General features: G+C 34.0%; 1 protein-coding gene across 1 annotated transcript in view; it reads right to left on the minus strand.

Moving 5' to 3' along the window:
* Positions 1-2448: 2448 nt before the first annotated feature.
* The window catches only part of LOC136835872 (zinc finger CCCH domain-containing protein 13-like), a 48194-nt gene continuing 25027 nt past the window's right edge, over positions 2449-25615 (minus strand). Inside the window, 4 exon segments of the mRNA XM_067099717.1 lie at positions 2449-2636; positions 4687-4750; positions 5891-5921; positions 6958-7290. Coding sequence (XP_066955818.1) covers positions 2449-2636; positions 4687-4750; positions 5891-5921; positions 6958-7290 — 616 coding nt within the window.

Here is a 25615-nt window from a genome sequence, read left to right on the forward strand (position 1 = left end):
ATGCCTAAGAAATTATTATGTGGAAACAGGAAATTGCGATTTAAAATATCTTAGGGCCTATTAGTTTCAGACTTTGAGAACCTTACAATGAAGGGAAGTTAGTTAAGGATTTCTCTTTGAATACGTATTTTGGTGCTTATAAACTATATTAAATTAAAGCAACCTGCAGTGGTGGTGTCTGGTGCGAGCGGCAATGGAACATAATGAGGCCACAATGTACGGAATGTTGAATGCACATCAAACTATATACTAAACACATATATATATATATATATATATATATATATATATATATATATATATATATATATATATATATATATATACTATATACTGTATAAATAAAAATTAGTAAACAATTATTTGAATATTTAAAGATAAATAAAAAAATAATAAACAAATTTGAATATTTAAAAAATAAAAATTTAAAATAAAAAAAATATTTGAATACTTAAAATAGTAAAAATAAAAATAAAATAAAATAGAGAAACAAAACAAAAAACCTCATCACTGACATCCCTCTTCCATCACCAAAAGCCTAATCCATCGCACCTTAATCTAAAAAAAAAAAAAAAACCTCGGAAGTAATTTCCTACAAAACCACATAGGCGTTATGAAAAAAAAACCCTATCCAAAAAATATGACGCGGAAGATATATGAAGGCTCCCCCACAGTGGCATGAACTGATGATCTCTCCGGATGAACATATGAGAGAATTGTATTGGTTCTCGAAAAATCCCGCCCTGATCCCACGGAGATAGGAGGTGAGAGTGAAAGGGGAAAGGTGGAAGTGGAAGGTGGAAAGTGAAAAGTGAAAGTGGAAGGTGAAAGAAAGGTTGAAAGTGAAAAGTGAAAGTGGAAGGTGAAAGAAAGGTTGAAATTGAAAGATGAAAGTGGAAGGTGAAAGAAAGGTTGAGACTGAAAGGTGAAAGTGAAAAGTGAAAGTGGAAGGTGAAAGAAAGGTGGAAATTGAAAGTTGGAAAGTGAAAAGTGAACGTGGAAGGTGAAAGAAAGGTGAAAATTGAAAAGGTAAAAGTGAAAAGTGAAATTGGAAGGTGGAAGAAAGGTTGAAGATGGAAATGAAGGTGAAAGTGAAAAGTGAAAGTGGAAGGTGAAAGAAAGATGGAAATTGAAAGGTAAAGTGAAAAGTGAAAGCGGAAGGTGAAAGAAAGGTTGAAATTGAAAGATGAAAATGGAAGGTGAAAGAAAGGTGGAAAGTGAAGGGTGAAAGAGAAAGGTGGAAGTGGAAGGTGAAAAAGAAAGGTGAAAGTGATGAAACAGAAAGGTGAAACGGAAAGTTGAAAGGGGAAACGTGAAAGGGAAAGTTGAAAGAAAAAGGTGAAAGTAAAAAGTGAAAGGAAAACCAAAGTAAAAGGTGAACGTAAAAGGTACAAGAAAAGGTGAAAGTAAAATGTAAAAGAAAAAGGTGAAAGTGAAAGTAAAATGTAAAAAAAAAAGGTGAAAGTAAAATGTAAAAATATAAAAGTGAAAGTAAAAGGCAAAAAACAAAAGCCAAAAAGTGAAACTGAAAGTGACAGATGAAAGTAAAAAAAGGTAAAAGGAAAACGCAGGAGTAGAAAAGTAAAAACGAAAAGGTGAAAGTAAAAGGTAATAAAAGAGAAAGCCGAAAGGAAAAAGTGAAATGGGAAAGGTTCCCTGGATTCATTCCTGTCATTTACAGAAACAAAAACAGAGAGATTATAAGACCAACAGGAAACCTTTATACTTTTCCAGATAATTATGTGGTGATATATTGTACGAAATAGACAATACAATAATTATTCTTTTCAATTAACGAGGAATAATCTAGTTATGATAATCGCATAAGAGATAAATGAGGAGGGTTGGGGTTAGGAAGGGCATATGTCCATTAAAACATCCGCCAAAACCAATTATGAAATGAGAAGAGACGTTCAAGATAGAAACAGCTGGAGAAGGCTACTTAAAAACAGCGACCCCGACCAAGGATCAAGCTTTAAAGAAGAAGGAGAAGAAGAGGAAGGAGGAGGAGGAGGAGGAGGAGGAGGAGGAGGAGGAGGAGAAATCAGTTGTCTGATCTTGACTCGGCTTTGTGTTCAAAGTTATCAAAACTGTTTTCATGTAGTCATTAAGAACAGCTACCCCGACCAGGGATCAAGCTTTAAAGAAGAGGAAGAAGAAGACGAAGAGGAAAAAGAGGAAGGAGAAAAGGAGGAATAAATCAATTGCTGTACCTCTGAATTAGCTTTGGGTTTGAAGAAACCAAACTCATTTTCAGGTAGGCATCAAAAACAACGACCCCGACCGGGGATCAAACTTTAGAGAAGAAGAAGAAGAAGAAGAAAAAGAAGAAGAAGAAAGGAAGAAAAGGAAGACAGTTGTTATCTGAGACAGCTGTTACCCTACGTTGAATCAACATTACATTCAAAGACATTAGACCCAGTTTCACGCAGCGATCCCGACCAAGGATCAAGCTTTAAAGAAGAAGAAGGAGGAGGAGGAGGAGGAGGAGGAGGAGGAGGAGGAGGAGGAGGAGGAGGAGGAGGAGGAGGAGGAGGATAAAAAGAAGAAATCAGCTGTTGTCTTACCTTGAATTAACTTTGGGTTTAAAAACATCAGCTGCATTTTCATGTAGTTATTGAGAACAGCTACCCCGACTAGGAACCAAGGTCAGAAGAAGAAGGATGAAAAAAATAAGAAATCAATTATTTTACCTTGAATTAACTTTGGGTTCAAAGACACCAGACCCACTTCAATGCAGTCACCAGAGCCTCTACAAAAACAATAGCAAACCCACCGACTTATTATCATTTCCCAGTTCTCGATCCCAAACTTCAATTGCCATTCAATCAACTCCGGGTGCGAATTCTCAACTGATGGAAAGTCAACCTTCAATTTGCCTGTGCTTCGAATTTCGGGTGGTCCATGGGCAGAGGGGAGGGGGGAGGGGGAGGAATGAAAGATATGTGAGCGATGCGGATCGCATTGCAAAGTGATTTGAAATATTCACTGACTCGCCTGAAATGGAGTAGATATTCGATCTATTTGTATACTCATATGAGAGTCTCATTTTGATTGTATTTATAGAGCGGATTGTATGCAAGCAAGCAACGCTCTTTTTACTTTCTTTTTTTAATAAATGGAGTTATAAAATAATTAAGGAGTTTGGAGTGTGAGATTAATTAGGTTGTTTGAGATGTTTGTTTACAAAAGCCAAAGGCCTCTTATGCATAGGTTCAGATATGTATGCATATATATATACATATATATGCACATATATACATATATCTGTATGTATTTGTTTATATACGTGTGTATACTCATACACACACACACACACACACACACACACATATATATATATATATATATATATATATATAATTATTTTTAACATTGTATATCTATACTTTAAAATATTAAACCAAAAATAAAAAAATAACATTAAAAAAATTCAAATATATATATATATATTGCTCATTGTCTGATATATATCACTATTGACTATCATAAACCAGAAATTCAAGAAAATAAAAATTACAACCACGAGCAAAATAAAAATTCCTGCGCTTTTATATATTATTATTTCATAAATATTCCCCCGAGAACCTTCAAAGAAAGTAGATATTCCTGTTTCTAAAACACAGCGCCAGCTTAGTTATTCCTAATCCTAACTAATGAAGAGAAATGAAATATCATTATTTTAAACATTTCCTTGATTTAGCTCAGGACATGACCTAGGTTTATTGACGGAGAAATGATCAGGATATTTCTGTTTCACAAAAGACACAGAATCCCATATTACATTTGTTATATTTTTTACAATATAACAATATTAATATAATATGGGATTCTGTGTTCGGATGCATTACAAACTAAGGACATTACTGTAGAGTGTAACAAATAGAATGTCGTATTCTGTGTGAAAATGTATTACAAACCCAGTGACTATATATATTTTTTTACAATATAGTCATTGGGTTTGTAATACATTTGAACACAGAATACGGCATTATATTTTTTTATACTCTACAACAACGTCCTTAGTTTGTAATGCATCTGAACACAGAATCCCATATCATATATATTATATTTTACAAATTCATTACATTTGTAATGTATCTGAACACAGAATCCCGCACCATATTTTTCTATATTTTACAGTATAGGCCTTACGTCTGTAAAACTTTTTCACACAGAATATCACATTATATTTACTATATTTTACAAAATCCTTCCGTTTGTAATGCATTTGAATACAGAATCCCACATTATAAACTTTTAAATTACACAAAATGTCCTGACCATTGTAATATTCTTGCACACAGAATCCGACATATGTTTTTTTTTATATATTTTACGATGTAGGCCTTACTTTTATAATAGGTTTGCACACAAAATCCCACACTGTGTTTGTGATATTTCGCAATATTCTACTTACGTTTGTGATACATTTGCACACAGGATCCCAAATTACATCTATCACATTCTTCAATTATATGTGTGATATTTCCACAATACTGTCTTTGTTTTTGTAATACACTTACACGCACAATCCCAAATTATATCTATCATATTCTTCAATACTGTCCTTACTTTTGCAAACATCTATTTTTCAGTCCTCCCTTCCAATGTCGCAAACTCTGACAAAAACCACCAAACGTCAATTCGGGCGAATGACTTCAATAAAAACAAATGGAACATTACACAACAAAACCCGATCTGAACGCATAATCTTGCCGGCGTTATTCCTGAATAACGCCACCGTTATCTGTAAAAGCAACATGAAATCGTAATCATATCTTGCATAATTTATTGCCATGCAATCTTCAAAAAGACGTCCATGCAATTAAGGCAGTATTGGAACAGCAAGACTGACCACGTGACCTCAGGTGAATTTTCTTTTTATTTTCGTGTATTTGGGAAATGCGCACAGTAGGTCCGCTGGAATGCGGTTTGTGCGTAGGAGAAACACGGACAAGAAGGTAATTAGATTAATGAGTGAACTAAAATTAATAAAGAATACAAAATAACCAATAATTAATTTGTATTTCTATTTATTATCATTACTATTATTATTATTTTGGTAGATGAAATCTATTCACATGGAACAAGCCCACCAAAGTGGGCACTGACTTGAAATTCAAGCTTGTCGGTTTCAACCTCCCACCGCAGCAGACTTCCCCAACACTGCGGCAGTAACCGATCATCATACAGAGCCAGTGATTTCTTCATCGCCCTGGGGGAGGCGCGAACTCGTGACATCTGAGCGGTCACCCATCCAAGTATTGAGCAGACCACCCAACATTACTTATCTTCGCTTTCAAGGTGGTATGGTCATGCAGGAGTTATGTAACAGTGGCGCGAATAATTTATTGTAGTCTGGTGAGGTTATCATATATTAACGATAGGCAAACGCAAAAAAAAAAAAAAAAATTGATTTTATACAGTAGAAGACTTAAAAACCAAGATTTCCGGACAATATTTCTTGACAGAAATAGAGAACCAACAAAAATATATCTATCTATCTACATATATATATATATATATATATATATATATATATATATATATATATATATATATATATATATATAAAAAAAAAAACTATTCACACATGAGCACGTGTTTCACAGAAATAAATTTCTGACTCATATCAGGATCAGAAATGTAAACCAGGTCTTTTCATTTGAAAGGCCAGAGCGCTGCTACTGAACCACACAAGTTCAATCCCCATGTGAATAAGAAATTTATATATATATATAAATGTGTATATATAAATGTGTGTGTATATATATATATATATATATATATATATATATATATATATATATATATATATATATATACAAAGAAAAATTTTTAGAGAGAGAGACCGAGATAAAAATGCAATATAACTAAAATACCTTACTGAAACATTCTCTAAATTTCCACCAAAAATCCTGAAAACAAAGGAAAGAGGAATAAGGAAAATAACAAACAATACGGAAAAGACGATAAAAATTAAGATAATGGTCAAGACTTGAAAAAAAGTCTTTGAAAACGACGGAGGAAGAAATAGCAAAGTCTTAATAAAACCGAATAAGTGCCTCTATTGCTCATGCGCAGAGCTATCAAGCTCACACAGAGAGGAAGAATAAAATAGAAAAAATAGTGAAATTACGATTATGAGAAAGCGTAAACAGCGACATACGCCGTTAGTGGACACTGGAAATGAGAGAGAGAGAGAGAGAGAGAGAGAGAGAGAGAGAGAGAGAGAGAGAGAGAATACGGAATAAAAAGGAATTAGACTAAATAGAAAAAATAGTGAAATTATGATTATGAGAAAGCATAAACGGCGACAAACGCCCTCAATGGAAACTGGAAATGAGAGAGAGAGAGAGAGAGAGAGAGAGAGAGAGAGAGAGAGAGAGAGAGAGAGAAATAAGGAATAAAAAGGAATTAGATACAGGGTTTGTCTGAATGATAAAAGCATTGCATGAAATGGTGCAAAGTAAGATTGGAAGAGAGAGAATATGAACGGAGGTACAGTAAAAGAAACGAATAAAAGGGGTTGCAGCTAGGGGCCTAGGGGACGCTGCAAAGCACCTCAAGTAATGCCTACAGTGCACCTTTATATAATTAACCTATGTCCTTCAAATATACTCAGAGTATATTTGAAGGATCTTGTAATTAACCATAATGCAAGCATAATTCCACAGTTGTAGCTTCCACATTATTCCCTCAACGGCCGTGCTCTGGATTTCTTAAAATTCACCTCTATCACACCCGCGACCTTTCTCAAGGACCCTGACCTTTTGACCTTTATCAATCTTGGTAATCTTTATTTCGCCACTGAGGATCTTACAACGTAGCTTCCTCTTTTCCCTCTTAAAGGTCAAGAGGGAATGGTGACAGCAGCGTGAAGAAGAGGAAGAAGAAGAAGAAGAAGAAGAAGGAGGAGGAGGAGGAGGAGGAGGAGGAGGAGGAGGAGGAGGAGGAGGAGAAGAATGAGAAGAAGAAGAATGAGGAGAAGAAGAAGAATAAAAATGAGGAGAAGAAGAAGAAGAAGAAGAAAAAGAAGAATAAGAAAAATGAAAAGAAGAAGAAGAAGAAGAAGAAGGAGGAGGAGGAGAAGATGAAGAGGAAGAAGAAAAATAAGAAAAATGAAAAGAAGAAGAAGAAGAAGAAGAAGAAGAAGAAGAAGAAGAAGAAGGAGGAGAAGAAGAAGAAGGAGGAGAAGAAGAAGAAGAAGAAGAAGAAGAAGAAGAAGAAGAAGAAGAAGAAGAAGAAGAAGAAGAAGAAGAAGAAGAAGAAGAAGAAGAAGCGGCAAAGGTGATTCCATCCAAGAGGCTTCAGAGCCGGAAAAATCTAATTAAGACAATTCCTCAAAATGGCGCCGTTGTCGGCAGAAGGAGGAAACTTCGCTTTTAATAAGATCCTAATGAAATTGTACACTTCGCGGTGGCCTGGATTTTTCCATCTACATAATTATTCGAGCCGACATATTTTTTCCTTTTTTTTTGATGAGATTACGACCACGGAAGACATACAGTAGTAGTTAAAAGAAAGATGGATTCCTACTGTGGCTGGTGGGCGATTCGTTTAATGATGATGAGCTTCTGTATATATATATAATATATATATATATATATATATATATATATATATATATATATATATATATATATATATATATATATATATATATATATATATATATATATATAATCAGTAAGCTACAAACGTCCTTCAATATCCAATTCGCTCTACCTCGGAAATATATTTTCATATGTTACCGAAGGGGAATTTTTTAGTTGATAATAAGTTCGTCGTCCCGTGGGCTCGAACCAGCGAAGGACAAGAACTCAGGACTACAGTGGACGCACTAACCCACACGGCCAGCAAGTGAGGTATAAGTGGATATCGGCTCCCACCTACAAATCCCCGTCGAACTCAGGTGTTCGTATTTGGAGACGATATCCACCCACCTCCGCCATGTTGACCGTTCTGTTAAAGTAAACAGTATATAAACAAAAGCAAAATATGTTCAGTAAACAGAATATTTTTCAAGTTATTATAATTTCCTTTGCATTACTACCGTAAACAGCAGAAATGAATTCCTAAATAAACAGAATAATAAAAAGCGGAATGTGCTGAATATGCAGAATAAAAACAAAAGAAATATGCGTCTGAAACCTTTTCAAAGCGAAGGTTTTATAACGTAATGGACGCACCGGTATCCGGATTTCTTCCACTTATCCGGACTTACCAACAAAGTCCCTGACTTCAGACTTACAAAAACGCGTCCCAGAAACATATCTAGAACGAAGCGGGAAGTGGAAAAAAGGTGATTATTTCTCGATAAAGAGAAAAAGCCAAAAATGTAAAACAGAGATCTTTCAGATTTCTGGAACTCAGCGCTGAAAGAATATGCTGACGTAAAACTGACAAAAGATTAGAATACATTATTTGATTTACAGCGCGCCGTATGCAGCAGTTCTCTCTCTCTCTCTCTCTCTGTGTGCACAGCAATAAAAGGGTAAGATGGAAAATTGGAAATGATTCCCCTTTATTAATTAAAATCTGGTTAAAATCCAGATTTGATTCAGTTAAATCTGGTCAAAATCCAGATTTTATCCCGTGAAATCTGGTCAAAATCCAGATTTGATTCAATTGAATCTGGTTGAAATCTTGTTCTTTTTTATTCAGGGGGTAAGATAGATGAGGGGAAATTATTCCCTTTTATTAAGTAAAATCTGGTCAAAATCCAGATTTGATTCAGTTAAATCTGGTCAAAATCCAGATTTTATTCAATTAAACCTGGTTAAAATCTTGTACTTGATTATTCAGGTGGTAAGATGGAAAAGGGGGAATTAGTCCCTTTTATTAAGTAAAATCTGGTTAAAATCCAGATTTGACTCAGTTAAATCTGGTCAAATTCCAGATTTTATTCAATTAAACCTGGTTAAAATCTTGTACTTGATTATTCAGGTGGTAAGATGGAAAAGGGGGAATTAGTCCCTTTTATTAAGTAAAATCTGGTTAAAATCCAGATAAATCTGGTCAAATTCCAGATCTTATTCAAATAAATCTGGTTAAAATTCTGTACTTAATTATTCGAGGGGTAAAATGGAAAAGGGGAAATTATTCCCTTTTATTAAGTAAAATCTGGTTAAAAATCCAGATTTGATTCAATTAAATCTGGTTAAAATCTTGTCTATTAAGGAGGTAAGATAGATGAGGGGAAATTTTCTCTCGTCCTCTGTTTTCCCACAGTTATATTTTAACATATATGATTATTTTTAATTTACCGTATATATTTAAGTAATTTATTTCTCAAGACAACATTTACAAATTTCAAACCAAAATATGTGCTGTGAACCACATTCATTTTGATTTCATTCTAAATTTTCCCCGAATATTTTTTTTTTTTGTAGCAACTTCCGGTCCACCTTCATTCAAAAGGTTTAATATACTCGCCTGGGTTAGAATTCCCGCGGGGGGAATTCTCTCTTACACCAGAATTCCCCCAGACGCCTGGAAGTCTAAAATACCCCAAGGCAATGAAATGAAAACTGCAATTCAACTTACCCTGACTTTCAAAAGGAGAATGAGAAATTTCAGAACTGAGGAATGAGTTGGGTGGAAATACGATTTTTTGTTGTTACAAACGAGCCCAACGTTCGTTGGAATGCATCTGTTATGCATTACTGTTATACCGTAATGGTCGCTGCTATTATTATTATTATTATTCATAAAATAAAATCCCATTCATGTTGATCAAGACTACAGGGGCCATTGACTCGAAATTCAAGTCATCATCATTATTATTATTATTATTATTATTATTATTATTATTATTATTATTATATTATTTTTCATAAAACAAGCCACTGACCTGAAGTTCAACCTTCAAAAGAAGATGCTGTTCATTTATATATATATATATATATATATATATATATATATATATATATATATATATATATATATATATATATATATAAAATGCAATGTGTTTCTATATATATTTTTCCCAGTGTAATACATAGTCTAGAGGAGAGAGAGAGAGAGAGAGAGAGAGAGAGAGAGAGAGAGAGAGAGAATATTATCGATGCAATATAAAATGCAATCTGTTTGTATGTATTTTTTCCAGTGTATAATTCAGAGAGCCTATGGAGGAGAGAGAGAGAGAGAGAGAGAGAGAGAGAGAGAGAGAGAGAGAGAGAGAGAGATATACTCTCCTCGCAAAGCATTCTGAAGAGTCCTACTTTCGGTGGTCTCGGTATAATGCTGTATGAGACGCGGCCCATGAAACTTTAACGACAGCCCGGTGGTAGCTGGCCTATATCGTTGTCAGAAACACGATTATGGCTAACTTTAACCTTAAATAAAATAAAAACTACTGAGGCTAGAGGGCTGCAATTTGGTATGCTTCATAATTGGAGGGTGGATGATCAACACACCAATTTGCAGCCCTCTAGCCTCAGAAGTTTTTATGATCTGAGGGCGGACAGAAAAAGTGCGGACGGACAGACAAAGCCGGGACAATAGTATTTTCATATAACAATAGGTAATCTGCTCCCAAGGTAACATGGCAATTCAATTTTATAAACATAACAATGCTTTCGCAAAAACATCACAACACTTGCATGGAACATCAAAACATCCTCAAGGAACCTCACAACATTCAAGGAAGCAGCACAGAACTCTTACATAACATCATAACACTCACGATAAACATCACAACCTTTTTTGTAAAACATCACAACACTCCCACGAAACATCATACCCCTTCCAAAAACATCACAACTTTTACATATAAACTGCAACACTCCAACAAAACACCACAACCTTAACACAAGTATCACAACCTTCACACAAACATCACAACACTCCAACAAAACATCAAAACCTTCACACGAAACATCACAACATTCATGCAAAACATCACAAAACTAGAAAACCATTACTATCTTCACACGAAACATCACAACATTCCCACAAAACATCACAACCTTACAAAAAAAAAAACCTTCTTGTACAACATCACAACAACTTTCTAACATCATAACTTTCACATCAGAATACTTTTTTAAAATCATAACCTCCACATCAGAACATCACAAAACTTTTTAAAATCATAACCTCCACATCAGCACATCACAACACTTTCTAAAATCATAACTTCTACATCAGAACATCACAACACTTCCTAAAATCATAACTTTCACATCACAACACGTTTATAAAATCATAACCTCCACATCAGAACATCACAACACTTTTTAAAATCATAACCTCCACATCAGAACATCACAACACTTTCTAAAATCAAAACCTTCACATCAGAACATCACAATACTTTTTAAAATCATAACCTCCACATCAGAACATCACAACACTTTCTAAAATCATAACCTCCACATCAGAACATCACAACCCTACCAGGAAACATCACAACCCCCAACATCCACCACTCTCAAACGAAGTTCAGGACAACACTCTCAGCAAACATCACATCACTGAAGAAAACATCGCCAAAACACTTTCACCTGAGGCGAGAGACGAACAGCAGGAACTTTCTCCTGCCTCGCTCTCCCCGAGTAGTCCTCCATCGGATCACTTTAGCTTTCTTTTGGAAAGTTTGCCTGTTGTTAATGGAAGCAATTATCCTTGAGGGATTTGTGTAGCGACAGGATACAAGCCTCGTCGCTTCCTTTGTAAGGATCTCGGGGGAAAAGTTTGGTTTGAGTCTCTCTCACTCTCTCTCTCTCTCGTTCTTTTTGCCTCTCTATCTATCTCTCTTTATCCCTGTCTCTCTCTCTTTCTCTCTTTTTGTCTCTCTATCTCTCTTTGTCCCTTTCTCTCTCTCTCTCTCTCTCTCTCTCTTTCTTTTCGTCTCTCAATCTCTCTTTGTCCCTTTCTCTCTCTCTCTCTCTCTCTTTGTCTCTCTATCTCTCTTTGTCCTTTTCTCTCTCTCTCTCTTTTGGTCTCTCAATCTCTCTTTGTTCCTTTCTCACTCTCTCTCTTTTTGCCTCTCTCTCTCTCTTTCTTTTGGTCTCTCTCTCTCACTTTCTTTTGTCTGTCTATCTATCTCTCTTTGTCTCTCTCACTCTCATTTTGTCTCTCTATCTCTCCTTATCCCTTTCTCTCTTCCTCTTTCCTCTCTATCTCTCTCTCTCTCTTGCTAATATGCACACACACATACACACACACGGACACAAACATACTCGATATATATATTGTCTTCTTCTGACCTGAATGCCTAGTCGGGGTCGCTGCATTTAGTGAGCTTTTTCCAGTGTTTTTAACACTCACTGTATAAGCAGATATACATATAGTCCTTTTTCGTCAGCCTCTCTCTCTCTCTCTCTCTCTCTCTCTCTCTCTCTCTCTCTCTCTCTCTCTCTCTCTCTCTCTCTCTCTCTCTCTCACTTATACAGACACATAATAAGCATAAAGCTGCTAAATGTGAGAATGGTCTACATGAATATTATTTCAAATTGTGGAATATAAAAACCATCAAATCTCTCTCTCTCTCTCTCTCTCTCTCTTCTAATAATTTACAGCCATTAGAAGGCTTTCCTAACTTCATGCGAGTTTTGGGGGTCGGGGGCGGCAAGGGGAAGAGTTTCTCAGATTGATTCGTAATCACCCGAAATAGGCAAAGTTAAGCTGAATTAGCGTTAAAAGCCATTCTATTTGAAGTCACAGGGCCGAAGAGGGAACTATTTCTCTCTCTCTCTTTCTCTCTTAATTTAGCTTTAAAATTTTTCTCGTTTATTCCTTGAGGTTTCTCTATCTCTCACTCTGCCCGTTTTCATTTCCTGTACATTTTTATTCTCTCTCTCTCTCTCTCTCTCTCTCTCTCTCTCTCTCTCTCCAGCCTGAACCTTTTTCTATTTTATTCCTTGAGATTTCTCTCTCTCCCTCTCACTGTTGCTATTTTCTTTACATTTTTATTTTTTCCTTGAACATTTTCTTTCTCTCTCTCTCTCTCTCTCTCTCTCTCTCTCTCTCTCTCTCTCTCTCTCTCTATCTATATATATATATATATATATATATATATATATATATATATATATATATATATATATATATATATATATCCGTTACATTTCCCATCTATTTTTATTTTACTGCCTTGAGCTCTTCTCTCTCTCTCTCTCTCTCTCTCTCTCTCTCTCTCTCTCTCTCTCTCTCTCTCTCTCTCTCTCTCTCTCTCTCTCTGTGGCCGTTAGTACTCTTCTTCCCCTGCAGTTTATGACCTTCAGACTTCCTTTATTGACTTTAAAAATTGATTTAAGCTCAACTGGGTGATGTAGTTTGTCAAACCAAACAGAAAGCTTTCTCTCTCTCTCTCTCTCTCTCTCTCTCTCTCTCTCTCTCTCTCTCTCTCTCTCTCTCTCTATATATATATATATATATATATATATATATATATATATATATATATATATATATGTGTGTGTGTGTGTGTGTGTGTGTGTATGTGCGTGTGATTAAGTGTGAACTTACACACCATATACGTGCATTATTCACTTTTCCCCAGCAAGCATAATTCCCAAATGAAGTGTCCATCACCCGGTTAAGCCTGTCAATCAAGGGGGGCGGAAGTTGAAAACTTCATTAACACACTCGCTCTGATTGACATGTCCCAAAAATTCTGGGTTTAAACAGCTCCAAAATATCGGGCTCTAATCATCCCTGGCGGGACGTTTTTCTCTGTTACTGAAGTCTGAAATCAGCTGTTTAGTTCAAAGTACGATTTTCTTTTAAGAGAATTACGTGATTTCTTAAACAGTTTTTTTCAGATATGTATCAAAGATTTCTCAAACTCAAAATGATTTTTTCTGAATTAATGATTTCTCACATTCTAAAAGAATTTCTTCTGAACTGATTATTTCTCAACCGAAAGTCAGTTGTTCTGAATTTATGATTCTTAGATTCAAAAGAATTTCTTCTGAAATGATGGTTTCTCAAATTCAAAATTGTTTCTTGTGAATTAAAGTTTACTGTCACAACATAATTTTACAACACAATGTTTACAAATATATTACGAAGAATATTATGTAGAAATATTAGTGCAATATAAAAAATCATAACCAATTCTCATCTATTTCTCATATTCATTTCAACAACAGAATTTTGCAATAAATTTGCAAATAATTCAGGGGTAATGACAATCAGAAATATTACTGGAATAAATTAAAAAAACACTTATTATATATATTTCCCACTTTCATAAACATCCACACACAAATATGAATGACCTAATAAACACAAAATCAACTCCTATCTATTTCTCATTTCCCTTCAGTGAAATCAACACACGCGACCACCTGATCAATTTCCCTGCAATGCAAACAAATAAATTAACTCCCCTCCCCCCTTTACCTACGGGGGGAGGGGGGAGGGTGTGAGAATCGGGACGAGGGCCACGAAAAATGATTGGCCCGGGCCATTACCCCACAGGATATGAGGTTCTTCAACAGACAACCGACGGAGGAAATTGACTGCACGTATCGCTCGGAAACACACTCACGGGGAGTTCCCCAGGGTCCTCCTTCCTTCCCACTGGGATTTGGGGGTGGGGGGTGAAATGTCCTTTTGGTATGAGTTTCCAAATAGCCTCGGGAGTGAAAATGATACAGCAATTTCATCCTGATGGTTTTTTTCAGCCCCCGGGGGGAGTTCCCCAGGGGTTAACTTTACCTCCCCAAGGGGATTTGGCGGCGGGGGGTGAAATATCCTTTTGGTACGAGTTTCCAAATAACCTAGGGAGTGAAATTGATACAGCAATTTCATCCTGACGGTTTTTTCAGCACCAGGGGAGTTCTCCAGGGTTCAACCTTACCTCCCACAGGGGGTTGTGGGGGGAAGGGGAGATGAAATATACTTTTGGTACGAGTTTAAAAATAACCTATAGAGTGAAAATGATACAGCAATTTCATCCTGATAGTTTTTCTCGACTTTGGAGCCATGAATCTGTAGGGTCATATTTGTCGCCAGCGCTATAGGATATGTTAAAGAGTTGAAGAATGAATAATTCTACGGAATATCAACGCCACGTTTCAGTAACACCCGTTCTTCTTAGCTAATACAGGTTTATTCTTCCTCACTAACCTATGCAAAGAAATGTTAGTAATTCAAGAATGACTTAATAATAATAATAATAATAATAATAATAATAATAATAATAATAATAATAATAATAATAATAATAATAATAATAACAGACTTACCAGTTCTATGCAGTTGAGAAGATATTATGCGACAGATTTCCCTAATAATAATAATAATAATAATAATAATAATAATAATAATAATAATAATAATCTTGCCAGTTCTGTGCAATTCAGAAGATATCATGAGAGTCGACAGATTTTAATAATAATAATAGTAATAATAATAATAATAATAATAATAACAATAATAATAATAATAATAATAATAATAATAATAATAATAATAATAATAATGATTTAGGGTAATTTTGTAGATTTTACGAGAACCGAGAGAGCACTAACACGAGCAAAGTGAATTATCACGTCCGGGCAACTTATGCATAAATTATGGAACATATCTCGCACACCAGGGGATGTTGAGAGCAGCATAATTGTAACTGACATTTCATCATGCAAGAAATAAAACAGCCATCTCTAATTTGCATTAATTTCCTTTCACAGAACACGCAGCAGCCTTTTGCTGCGCATAACAGCGCGCCTGCAAGCAACGACTGCACGGAGAAATTTGGAATGTGTAAGGTTTTATTTGTATGAAAAGTGGATATCTGATTTCAAAATCTGTTTTTTTTTTTGCTGTAAATTCAGACACATCCAAATTGAGCTTAGTAGTTGGTAAAACATTTATTTTTCAATTTATTGACAATTTTTTTGCTGTAAATTCAGATATTGAAATTGAGCCTAATGGTTGGTAAAAATTTCTTTTTCAGTTTATTGACTTTTTTTTTGCTGTAAATTCAGATATTAAAATTGAGCTTAGTGTTGGTAAAAATTTCTTTTTCAATTTATTACCCATTTTTTTGCTGTAAATTCAGACATTAAAACTGAGCTTAGTAGTTGGTGAAAAAATTATTTTTCAATTTACTGACTATTTTTTGCTGTAAATTCAGACACATTCAAATTGAGCTTGCTGGTTGGTAAAAAAATTTATTTTCAATTTACTGTCTATTTTGTGTTGTAAATTCAGACACTGAACTTGAGCTTAGTGGTTGTAAAAAATCTATTTACAATTTATTTTCAATTTTTTGTTGTAAATTCAGTTAAAATTGAGCTTAGTGGTTGGTAAAAATTTCTTTTTCAATTAATTGTCTATTTTGTGCCATGAATTCAGACACATTCAAATTGAGATTACTGGTTGGTAAAAAATTTATTTTCAATTTATTGTCTATTTTTTTTGGAAATTCAGACACATTCAAATTGAACTAAATGGTTGGTAAAAAATTTATTTTCAATTTTTGTCAATTTTTTTGCTGTAAATTCAGGCATTCATATTTAGCTTATTGGCTGGTAAAAATTTAATTTACAATTTGCTTTCTAATTTTTGCTGTAAATTCAAACACAAATAAATTAGTCTTACCAGTTGGGTTCTTCCTGAACCATGTTTTGCTCAAATTCAGGCGTAAAATATTTAATTATATTACTTTTAATATTATTTTATATTTGTCGAGAAAGAGACTTTGTATGTCTGTAAAAGTCTGAAAAATTATTTTTTTTACGCCATGGATTAAAAGTGATAGCATGAAATAAAGGAACCCTTTTACAGAAATAATGGGAAAAAATTATATAAATATGTAAATAAAAGAATAAAAAAATTTATAGACGAAATAAAAAAGCGATAGACAAGTACTTTACCATGAATAAATCTGAACACAAAAATAAATAATAACATAAATGAATAAATATAAAATAAATAAATTTACATACGAGATAAAAAAAAAGCGAATAGATCAGTACTTTAACGTAAATAAATCGGTACACAAAAATAAATACATCCAGAAATAAATAAATATAAAAAAATTTAGACGAAATAAAACAAGTAAAAAATTGCGCCGAAGTTTCTTCGGCGCAATCGAGTTTTCAGTACAGCGTATAGGCAAGGCCACCGAAAAAAAGACCTATCTTTCGCTAGTCTATGTATAATGTTGTATGAGCCGCAGCCCATGAAACTTTAACTATGGCCCGTTGGTGGCCTGTCCTATATCGTTTCCAGAAGCACAATCATGGCGAACTTTAACCTTCAATAAAATAAAAACTACTGAGGCTAGAGGGCTGCAATTTGCTATGTTTGATGACTGGAGGGTGGATGATCAACATGCCAATTTGCAGCCCTCTAGCCCCAGTAGTTTTCAAGATCTGAGGGCGGACAGAAAAAGTGCGGACAGAATAAAGTGCGGACGGGCAGACAAAGCCGGCACAATAGTTTTCTTTGTCAGAAAACTAAAAACCGAATGGACTGGTACTTTACAGTAAATAAATCAGCACACATAAATAAATAATATAAATATAAAATGGAGAAATAAAAACAAACAAATAGGTAAGTACTTTCACACAAATGTAAACAAAGATAAAAAAAAAAAAAATTGACAAAAAGTATAGGAACAATTCTCACTTGGGAATATACGCATTTTCAGGTCACGGCAGAGTTTACAACACAATCCTACGCAGGACAAGTCCCGACAATATTTGGACTTGACAGAATGAGATTGGGCCGAAATGTGAATTTCAGGTGGGTCCTATTTTATTTTTTTTTTTGGTTGGGGGGACAATTTGACCACCTGGGTTTGACGGGAACTGGGAATTTCTGTGTCAAGGAGACGAAAATAGAGTGTGTTAACGTGTGTGTATGTATATGTATGTATGTGTGTATACATACATACATACGTACATTGAGGATTGATTCCTTATAATTTAATCACCTAAGTGATGATTATGTATACCTGGCGTTTAGTTGAATGTGGTGGGTTGCAGCATCGGCTGTAGGGCATGGGGCTAGCAACCTCATCCCATATTTATACATATATATGTATATATATCTATATATTTTATATATACATTATATATATGTATATATATCTATATATTTATGTATATATATACATTTACACGTATATATTTATGCATATATTTATATAATATATATATATATATATATATATATATATATATATATATATATATATATATATATATATATATATATATATATATACATATCCACACATACATACATACGCACATACATCAAACAAAGAAACAAACAGACAAACGACGCATTTCAGATCTTCAACTAGGGAACAAACTCGCCCTCAGCTACTGCTGTGGAAGTCACGAAAGATAAACAGCGAGTCTGCTGTGTCAACAACGACCCAAAAACTAACAGATGTTAAGGGTTACTCAAACAGCTGTTCTGTGAACAATTCAGCCTTCTGTCAATATTCCCTCCAACCCCTAAACCCCCCCCCTCCCCCCACCTTCGTTTCTTACGGCAGTCGACAAAGAAGGTTAGGCCTGGATTGAAGAAGGCGGTAGAGAGAGAGAGAGAGAGAGAGAGAGAGAGAGAGAGAGAGAGAGAGAGAGAGAGAGAGAGAGAGAGGTGTTGAAATCGTTATACAACCCATGACCCGTAAGAGCCATGAATGTGTTTTGTATTTTGAATCACTGAGAGAGAGAGAGAGAGAGAGAGAGAGAGAGAGAGAGAGAGAGAGAGAGAGAGAGAGAGAGAGAGAGAGAGAGAGAATGTTTTGTTGAAATTATACATTAAAATATTCTACTTAAAATTCCTTACAGAGAGAGAGAGAGAGAGAGAGAGAGAGAGAGAGAGAGAGAGAGAGAGAGAGAGAGAGAGAGAGAGAGAGAATTATACATTAAAACATTCTTACTTAGTTCCCCAATTTCACAATCCAGAAACCAATAGAATAAAAACAGTGAGATGTATTTCACCACCGGGCAAAATAACACTCCTATGCTGTAATTCAAATTCACTTTCATTCAGGTACCAACAACACAGGCCACCACCGGACCGTCGCTGAGTTTCATGGGCCGCGGCTGAAAGTTTCACTTGTTTGTTGTTTAATTCCTACATAAAGCCATATAATTAACTTGCCAACCTGTTTATGCAAAACTGTGATTGCCAATTGGCAGAATCGGGATTTCGGGAATGGATTTATCAAATTCCCATTCCAAGTCAGAGGGTATGTGAATCGATTGTTTAACTTTGGTTATGGGTATACGCCATTTTGATATGAGGTTCAGTTGGTATTAAGCTACACTTCAAGTTAATGAGATTCCTGCTGTTCATTGGCTGGGTCCGTTGTCTGCTTTCAAATGTGTATGTATGTATGTATATACAGATAAGTGTATGTGTATGTATGTGAGTGAATGTGTGAATATAATATATATATATGTATATATAATATACATATGTATGTACGTATATATACATACATGCACAGTATATGTATATGTATATAGTATATGTATATATATATGTATGTATGTATGTATGAATGTATGTATGTATGTATATATATATATATATGTATATATATATATATATTATATGAATTTGTTCATGTGTATATATCAACATACTATCAGAAATGATGATAAAGTAATAAAACAACACTTTCCTTTCACCGCTGCTAAATATTTCTCAAGTTTATCATACCATAAACATTCTCCTCAAAAGGAGAAACAATACTTTCTCGCGAATTTCTCTCATAGAGAGAAACACTACCTTTTGCGAATTTCCGAGAAGCGTTGTTCGAACAGGGTAAGAAAAATGTTATTGAAATTCTGCTAAAAAGATTTCGAGGCCATATTTATAACTTTCGCAATAACCCTCAATTCAGTTCGAATCAATTCAGTTCGTATCTCGGGACTCTGTTCTTATCTCGAGTAAAGATTTTTTTTTATCAATTTCTAAGAATCGAATCGTAAAAGCCACTTATCAATTCACGTTTTCTTTGTACTCTGATGGAAATGAATATCTTCTCTCTCGCCGTGTGAGTTAATTCGAAATGAATTGTTAACTGGAAGGAAATATTTCGATGTAAAAGAACTTATTTTTGGCAAGTTGATTTCGAATTTCAGAGACAGATTCGTCATAATAAGTGATATGCAAAGGGAACTGGGTTAAAAGGCGCGGTGGGATCTTGTTTAGTTTCAGAAATTCTCTCTCTCTCTCTAACATGAATTATTTTCTGTAATCAATTTTTATCAGTAAAATTTTATTAACTTCCGGTTTCATGATAAAATTCTCTCTCTCTCTCCACAAATTAGTTTTTGTAACCAACTCTTATCATGAAATCACAATTAGTGTACTGCAAGTCAACATCTCTCTCTCTCTCTCTCTCTCTCTCTCTCTCTCTCTCACAAATTACATTGTGTAATCAGTTCTTATCAGACAATCTTTATAAGCTTTTGCATTTATGATAAGGAAATTTAGTGTACTATATGTCAACATTCTTCTCTCTCTCTCTCCCTTATACCATAAATTATGTATGTAATAAATTCTATAACAAAAAACTCAATTAGCTTTCGTTCATAATAAAACAATTATTGTTCTATACATCAAGATTTCTCATCCATTCCCATTAACCAAGGTTTTCGTATCCTAATATCCTGTCATTTGCACGTCCTCAAAACGTCCTACGGAAGTCCTACCTCCCACCTGGTTCCCATATAACTGAAACAAATGACTGTCTCTTCTTCCGTCGCGTCCTGGGTCATGCAGGGTCGAACACTGCACATGACAGTGACAAATGACTCATGTATTCCTTGTGACTCATTGAGATTTATGGACCCCAAAATATCAGCTGAGTCGAGGAATTGGTAGTTCATGCACACAGAGTTCAGGGAATACTTACATTCTGCCTTTCAGAATCAATTGAATTTTACTGGGTGATTCTAATTATTATTATTATTATTATTATTATTATTTAGAAGAACCCTACCCATATGGAACAAGCCCATTTGGGCCATTGAATTGAAATTTAAAATTTATTATTATTATTATTATTATTATTATTATTATTATTATTATTATTATTCAGAAGGTAAACCCTATTCATATGGAACAAGCCCATTTGGGCCACTGACTTGAAATTTTAAAATCATATTATTATTATTATTATTATTATTATTATTATTATTATTATTATTATTATTCAAAAGATGAACCCTGTCCATATGGAACAAGCCCATTTTGCCCATTGATTTGAAATATAAAAATTATTATTATTATCATTATTATTATTATTATTATTATTAACCCTATTCATGGAACATTATTATTATTATTCAAAATTCAACCTATTCACATGGAACAAACCCACAGTTCACTTTGAAATTCAATAATAAGAATATGGCGTTCATTTGAAAGAAGATAATAATAATAATAATAATAATAGTAATAATAATAATAATAATAATAATAATAATAATAATAATAATAATAATAATAATAATTTCAGCTTTAGACCACTCAAATATTCAGGATTAATTCAGTTGTAAAAAATACATCTGTATGGTATTTATTTATTTTATCTCAAAAGAACATTATATATGTTAAACTTTTTTGGGCCTCAGTCGGTTGGTCCGAATTAACAGGTTCACATCAGGCCTTTTTTAAACCCTTATACACTTTACCATACCATATATAAAAGGGCAGCCTCTGGGGAAGTGTCCGTGCCGACATAAGGCCAGGTTAATCTAAACTAATTTAATAGGTTTCCTCTTACTGGGGGGAATACCCTCGCATAGGTAGTGTCCCTTTTCTCCTAAAATATTTTTCGATAATTTTCTAAGTGCTTCTTTGAGCAATCTTTCTTATTTCCTGTCCTTTCACTTCCACTATCATTTTCACTTGCATTTTCACTTAAACGTTCACTTCCACTATTATTTTCACTTGAACTTTCACTGCCACTATCATTTTCACTTTCACTTTCACTTCAATTTTCACTTAAACTTTCACTTTCACTATCATTTCCACTTTCACTTCCACTATCATTTCCACTTTCACTTCCATTATCATTTTCACTTCCATTACCATTTCCAATTTCACTTTCACTTCCATTTTCACTTGAACTTTTACTTCCACTATCATTTCCACTTTCACTCCCATCATCATTTTCACTTTCACTTCCACTTCCATTTCCACTTAAGCTTTCACTTCTACTGTCACTGTTACTTCAAATTCATTTTCACTTCCACATTCATTTTCTTTTTCACTTCCACCTCCATTTTCGCTCTCACTTCCACTTAGCATTCCACTTTCATTTTCACTTCCCTTCCATTTCACTTCCACTTTTACTTTCATTTCCGTCTTCACTTCCTGTTCCACTTCCATTTCCACCTCCCCATTCTTTCACTTCCACTTTCACTTCCCCCCTTTCCCCAACCCAAACTGAATATCATGGTCCTTAACTCTAAATTCTATCACCGGCTGCCTCAGGCGACTCTTTTCATTTCCCCTTTCACTAATAGAAAGCGATTTGGGTCCTTGTACAGAAATATGGGAGGGTTGTTTTCAAGGAGAGAGAGGAATGGGAAGGGCAGAGGCCTTTCTATTCCTTCTTATTTACTTTCTCTAGAAAACAATCGTCCTAATGCAAGGGTAGAGAGAGAGAGAGAGAGAGAGAGAGAGAGAGAGAGAGAGAGAGAGAGAGAGAGAGAGAGATGAGGAATCAGAGGGAAAATTTTGTGTTTACTGTTTTGGTTTGAGAAATATATATATATATATATATATATTTATATATTTATATATATATATATATATATATATATATATATATATATATATATATATATATACATACATACATACATACATACATACATACATACATACATACATATACATATGTATATATATACTTTCTTTTTCTAGAAGTGTGGGAATTGTGATACAGATTCTATATATTTTCCATTAATTTTCTCTCTCTCTCTCTCTCTCTCTCTCTCTCTCTCTCTCTCTCTCTCTCTCTCTCTCTCTCTATATATATATATATATATATATATATATATATATATATATATATACATATACACACACATATATTTGTTTAAACCTTTTGAGAGAGAGAGAGAGAGAGAGAGAGAGAGAGAGAGAGAGAGAGAGAGAGAGAGAGAGAGAGAGAGAGAGAGAGAGAATATTAAAATTTTATGTTAATGACTATCCTAAATTGCGCTGTTACTGAAGCTATAAAACGCTGTATCTATATTAGCCAAAAAAATGCACAGCATTTTGGTCCAGATGACTATGCTGTTAAAGCAAGCTGTAAAAGTGAGCCTTAAAAGTAAGCTGTTAAAGTAAGCTTTATCAAAACACTTACGCTTTTTTGAATAATCAAAATTAATAATAATATAAATATTTTTATATTTCAGAAAAATATTAAATAATATTTATATAAATCAAAGTTAATCTTAGACTAGTGGTTAGAGGTCCCGGATTCGATTCCTGATCGAGTCAGAACGTCTTAGACACGTTCTAATAAATCTAATTGTCTTTCTGTTGACCTAATGGAAGAATTATGTACCTGATGGTTAGCTGACTGTGTTGGGTCGCTGTCGAGGCCTGGAAGATCTTAGTGCTGGCAACCTCACTTTGAAGATCTCGCGGGAAAACACCGTTACAAGGTCATTGTTACTTACAAAGTCATTGTTATTTACAGTGTCAATGTTACAAAGTCAATGTTACTAACAAGGTCACTATTACAAAGTCATTGTTACTAACAAAGTCACTGTTACTTACAAAATCACTGTTATAAAGTCACTGCTACTTACAAAGTCACTGTTGCAAAGTCAGTTTACTCAAAAAGCCACTGTTACAAAATCAATGTTACATAGAGACTGTTGCTTTCAAAGTCAATATAACAAAGTCACAATTCAAAGTCACGGTTACTTTCAAAGTCAATATAACAAAATCAATGTTACAAAGTCACTGTTACTTTCATAGTCAATATAACAAAGTCACAGTTACTTTCAAAGTCAATATAACAAAATCACCGTTCAAAGTCACTGTTATTGTCAAAGTCAATATAACAGAATCAATGCTACAAAGTCACTGTTACTTTCAAAGTCAATATAACAAAGTCACAGTTCAAAAAAGTCACTGAAAACACAAAGTCACTATTACTTTCAAAGTCAATACAACAAAGTCACACTTACAAAGTCACTTTAGCTTTCAAAGTCAATATAACAAAGTCACAGTTACAAAGTCACTGTCACGAAGTCAAGTACAAAGTACTTTGTCTCACTTGAATTCCAGGAGGTGGAAGTCAAGTGTCTGTCCTGAATTCAGGATCACATCCTCCGAAGTGGCCAAATCAAATCCAGCAGCCAAAGTTTAGGACGAGGGAGAGACGGGTCCTAAGTAAACTTTGGGTCAGGTCAAGTCAGGTCAGTTGTTTAACCTGCTCCTCTCTCTCTCTCTCTCTCTCTCTCTCTCTCTCTCTCTATATATATATATATATATATATATATATATATATATAATTATATACAGATACACACACACACACACAAATGGAGCTAATAGTTAATTTCCCTCTCTCTCTCTCTCTCTCTCTCTCTCTCTCTCTCTCTCTCTCTCTCTCTCTCTCATTTGAAAGATCTGGGTTCGATCCTGATGTGAGTCAGAAATTTATTTCTGTTCCACACGTGATTGTGTGTTGATTATTGCTATATGTATGTATATATATATATATATATATATATATATATATATATATATATATATATATATATATATATTATATATATATACTGAATATATATTACATATATATGATATATATATATATATATATACTAATATATATTATATATATATATATATATATATTCAGATACAAGTACACACACACAAATAGACTTCTTAGTTAATTTTTGTCCAACAGTATCCTTTTATTTCCAAAATCATATTTTTTGTCTAATACAATATACAATAATTTACTGAAACACATTCACAATATTGTCATCAAATTATTATTCATCAAAAATCCGCAATGATGTCGACAGATTATATATTGACAAAAGTTGAACACTGACAAGTTTTCAAGTTTTGCCAGCGTATAACTGTAATATTTAATGAGGAAATAATTTAATCCTCATATAATTTATCTTCAGTATAGTGTTTCTGAAAGAAATTGCAATAATTAGTTCTCTGTGCTTACATTTAATGATGAAAGAACACATGTATATATGTATAAACACACACACAAATATATGTACATATATAATATGTACATTCATATACTATATTTATATGTATGTACGTATGTGTATATACACACATATAAAAATATATACATATATTTAAGTATATATATATATATATATAAATAAATATATATACATATATATGCATACACATACACACACTGCAGGCACATAAATCTGTCAAAAAAGACTATCAACACTTATCTCAGTCACCTTGACACGAATGCCTCTCCCAACCACTCCCCCCCCCCCAGAAAAACACTCTAAGTTTTCGGACCAAAAGCGAGAAAAGACAATTCACAGACATCCTCGAAGATAAAGCAACGGCGAGACATTGCCAAAATGGCTGAGCATGTGACATTACTCTGGGAAATGGCCCCGAAACGTTGAGCTTAATGGATAAT

The sequence above is a fragment of the Macrobrachium rosenbergii genome, chromosome 55, assembly GCF_040412425.1.
Source record: "Macrobrachium rosenbergii isolate ZJJX-2024 chromosome 55, ASM4041242v1, whole genome shotgun sequence".
Classification (NCBI taxonomy): domain Eukaryota; kingdom Metazoa; phylum Arthropoda; class Malacostraca; order Decapoda; family Palaemonidae; genus Macrobrachium; species Macrobrachium rosenbergii.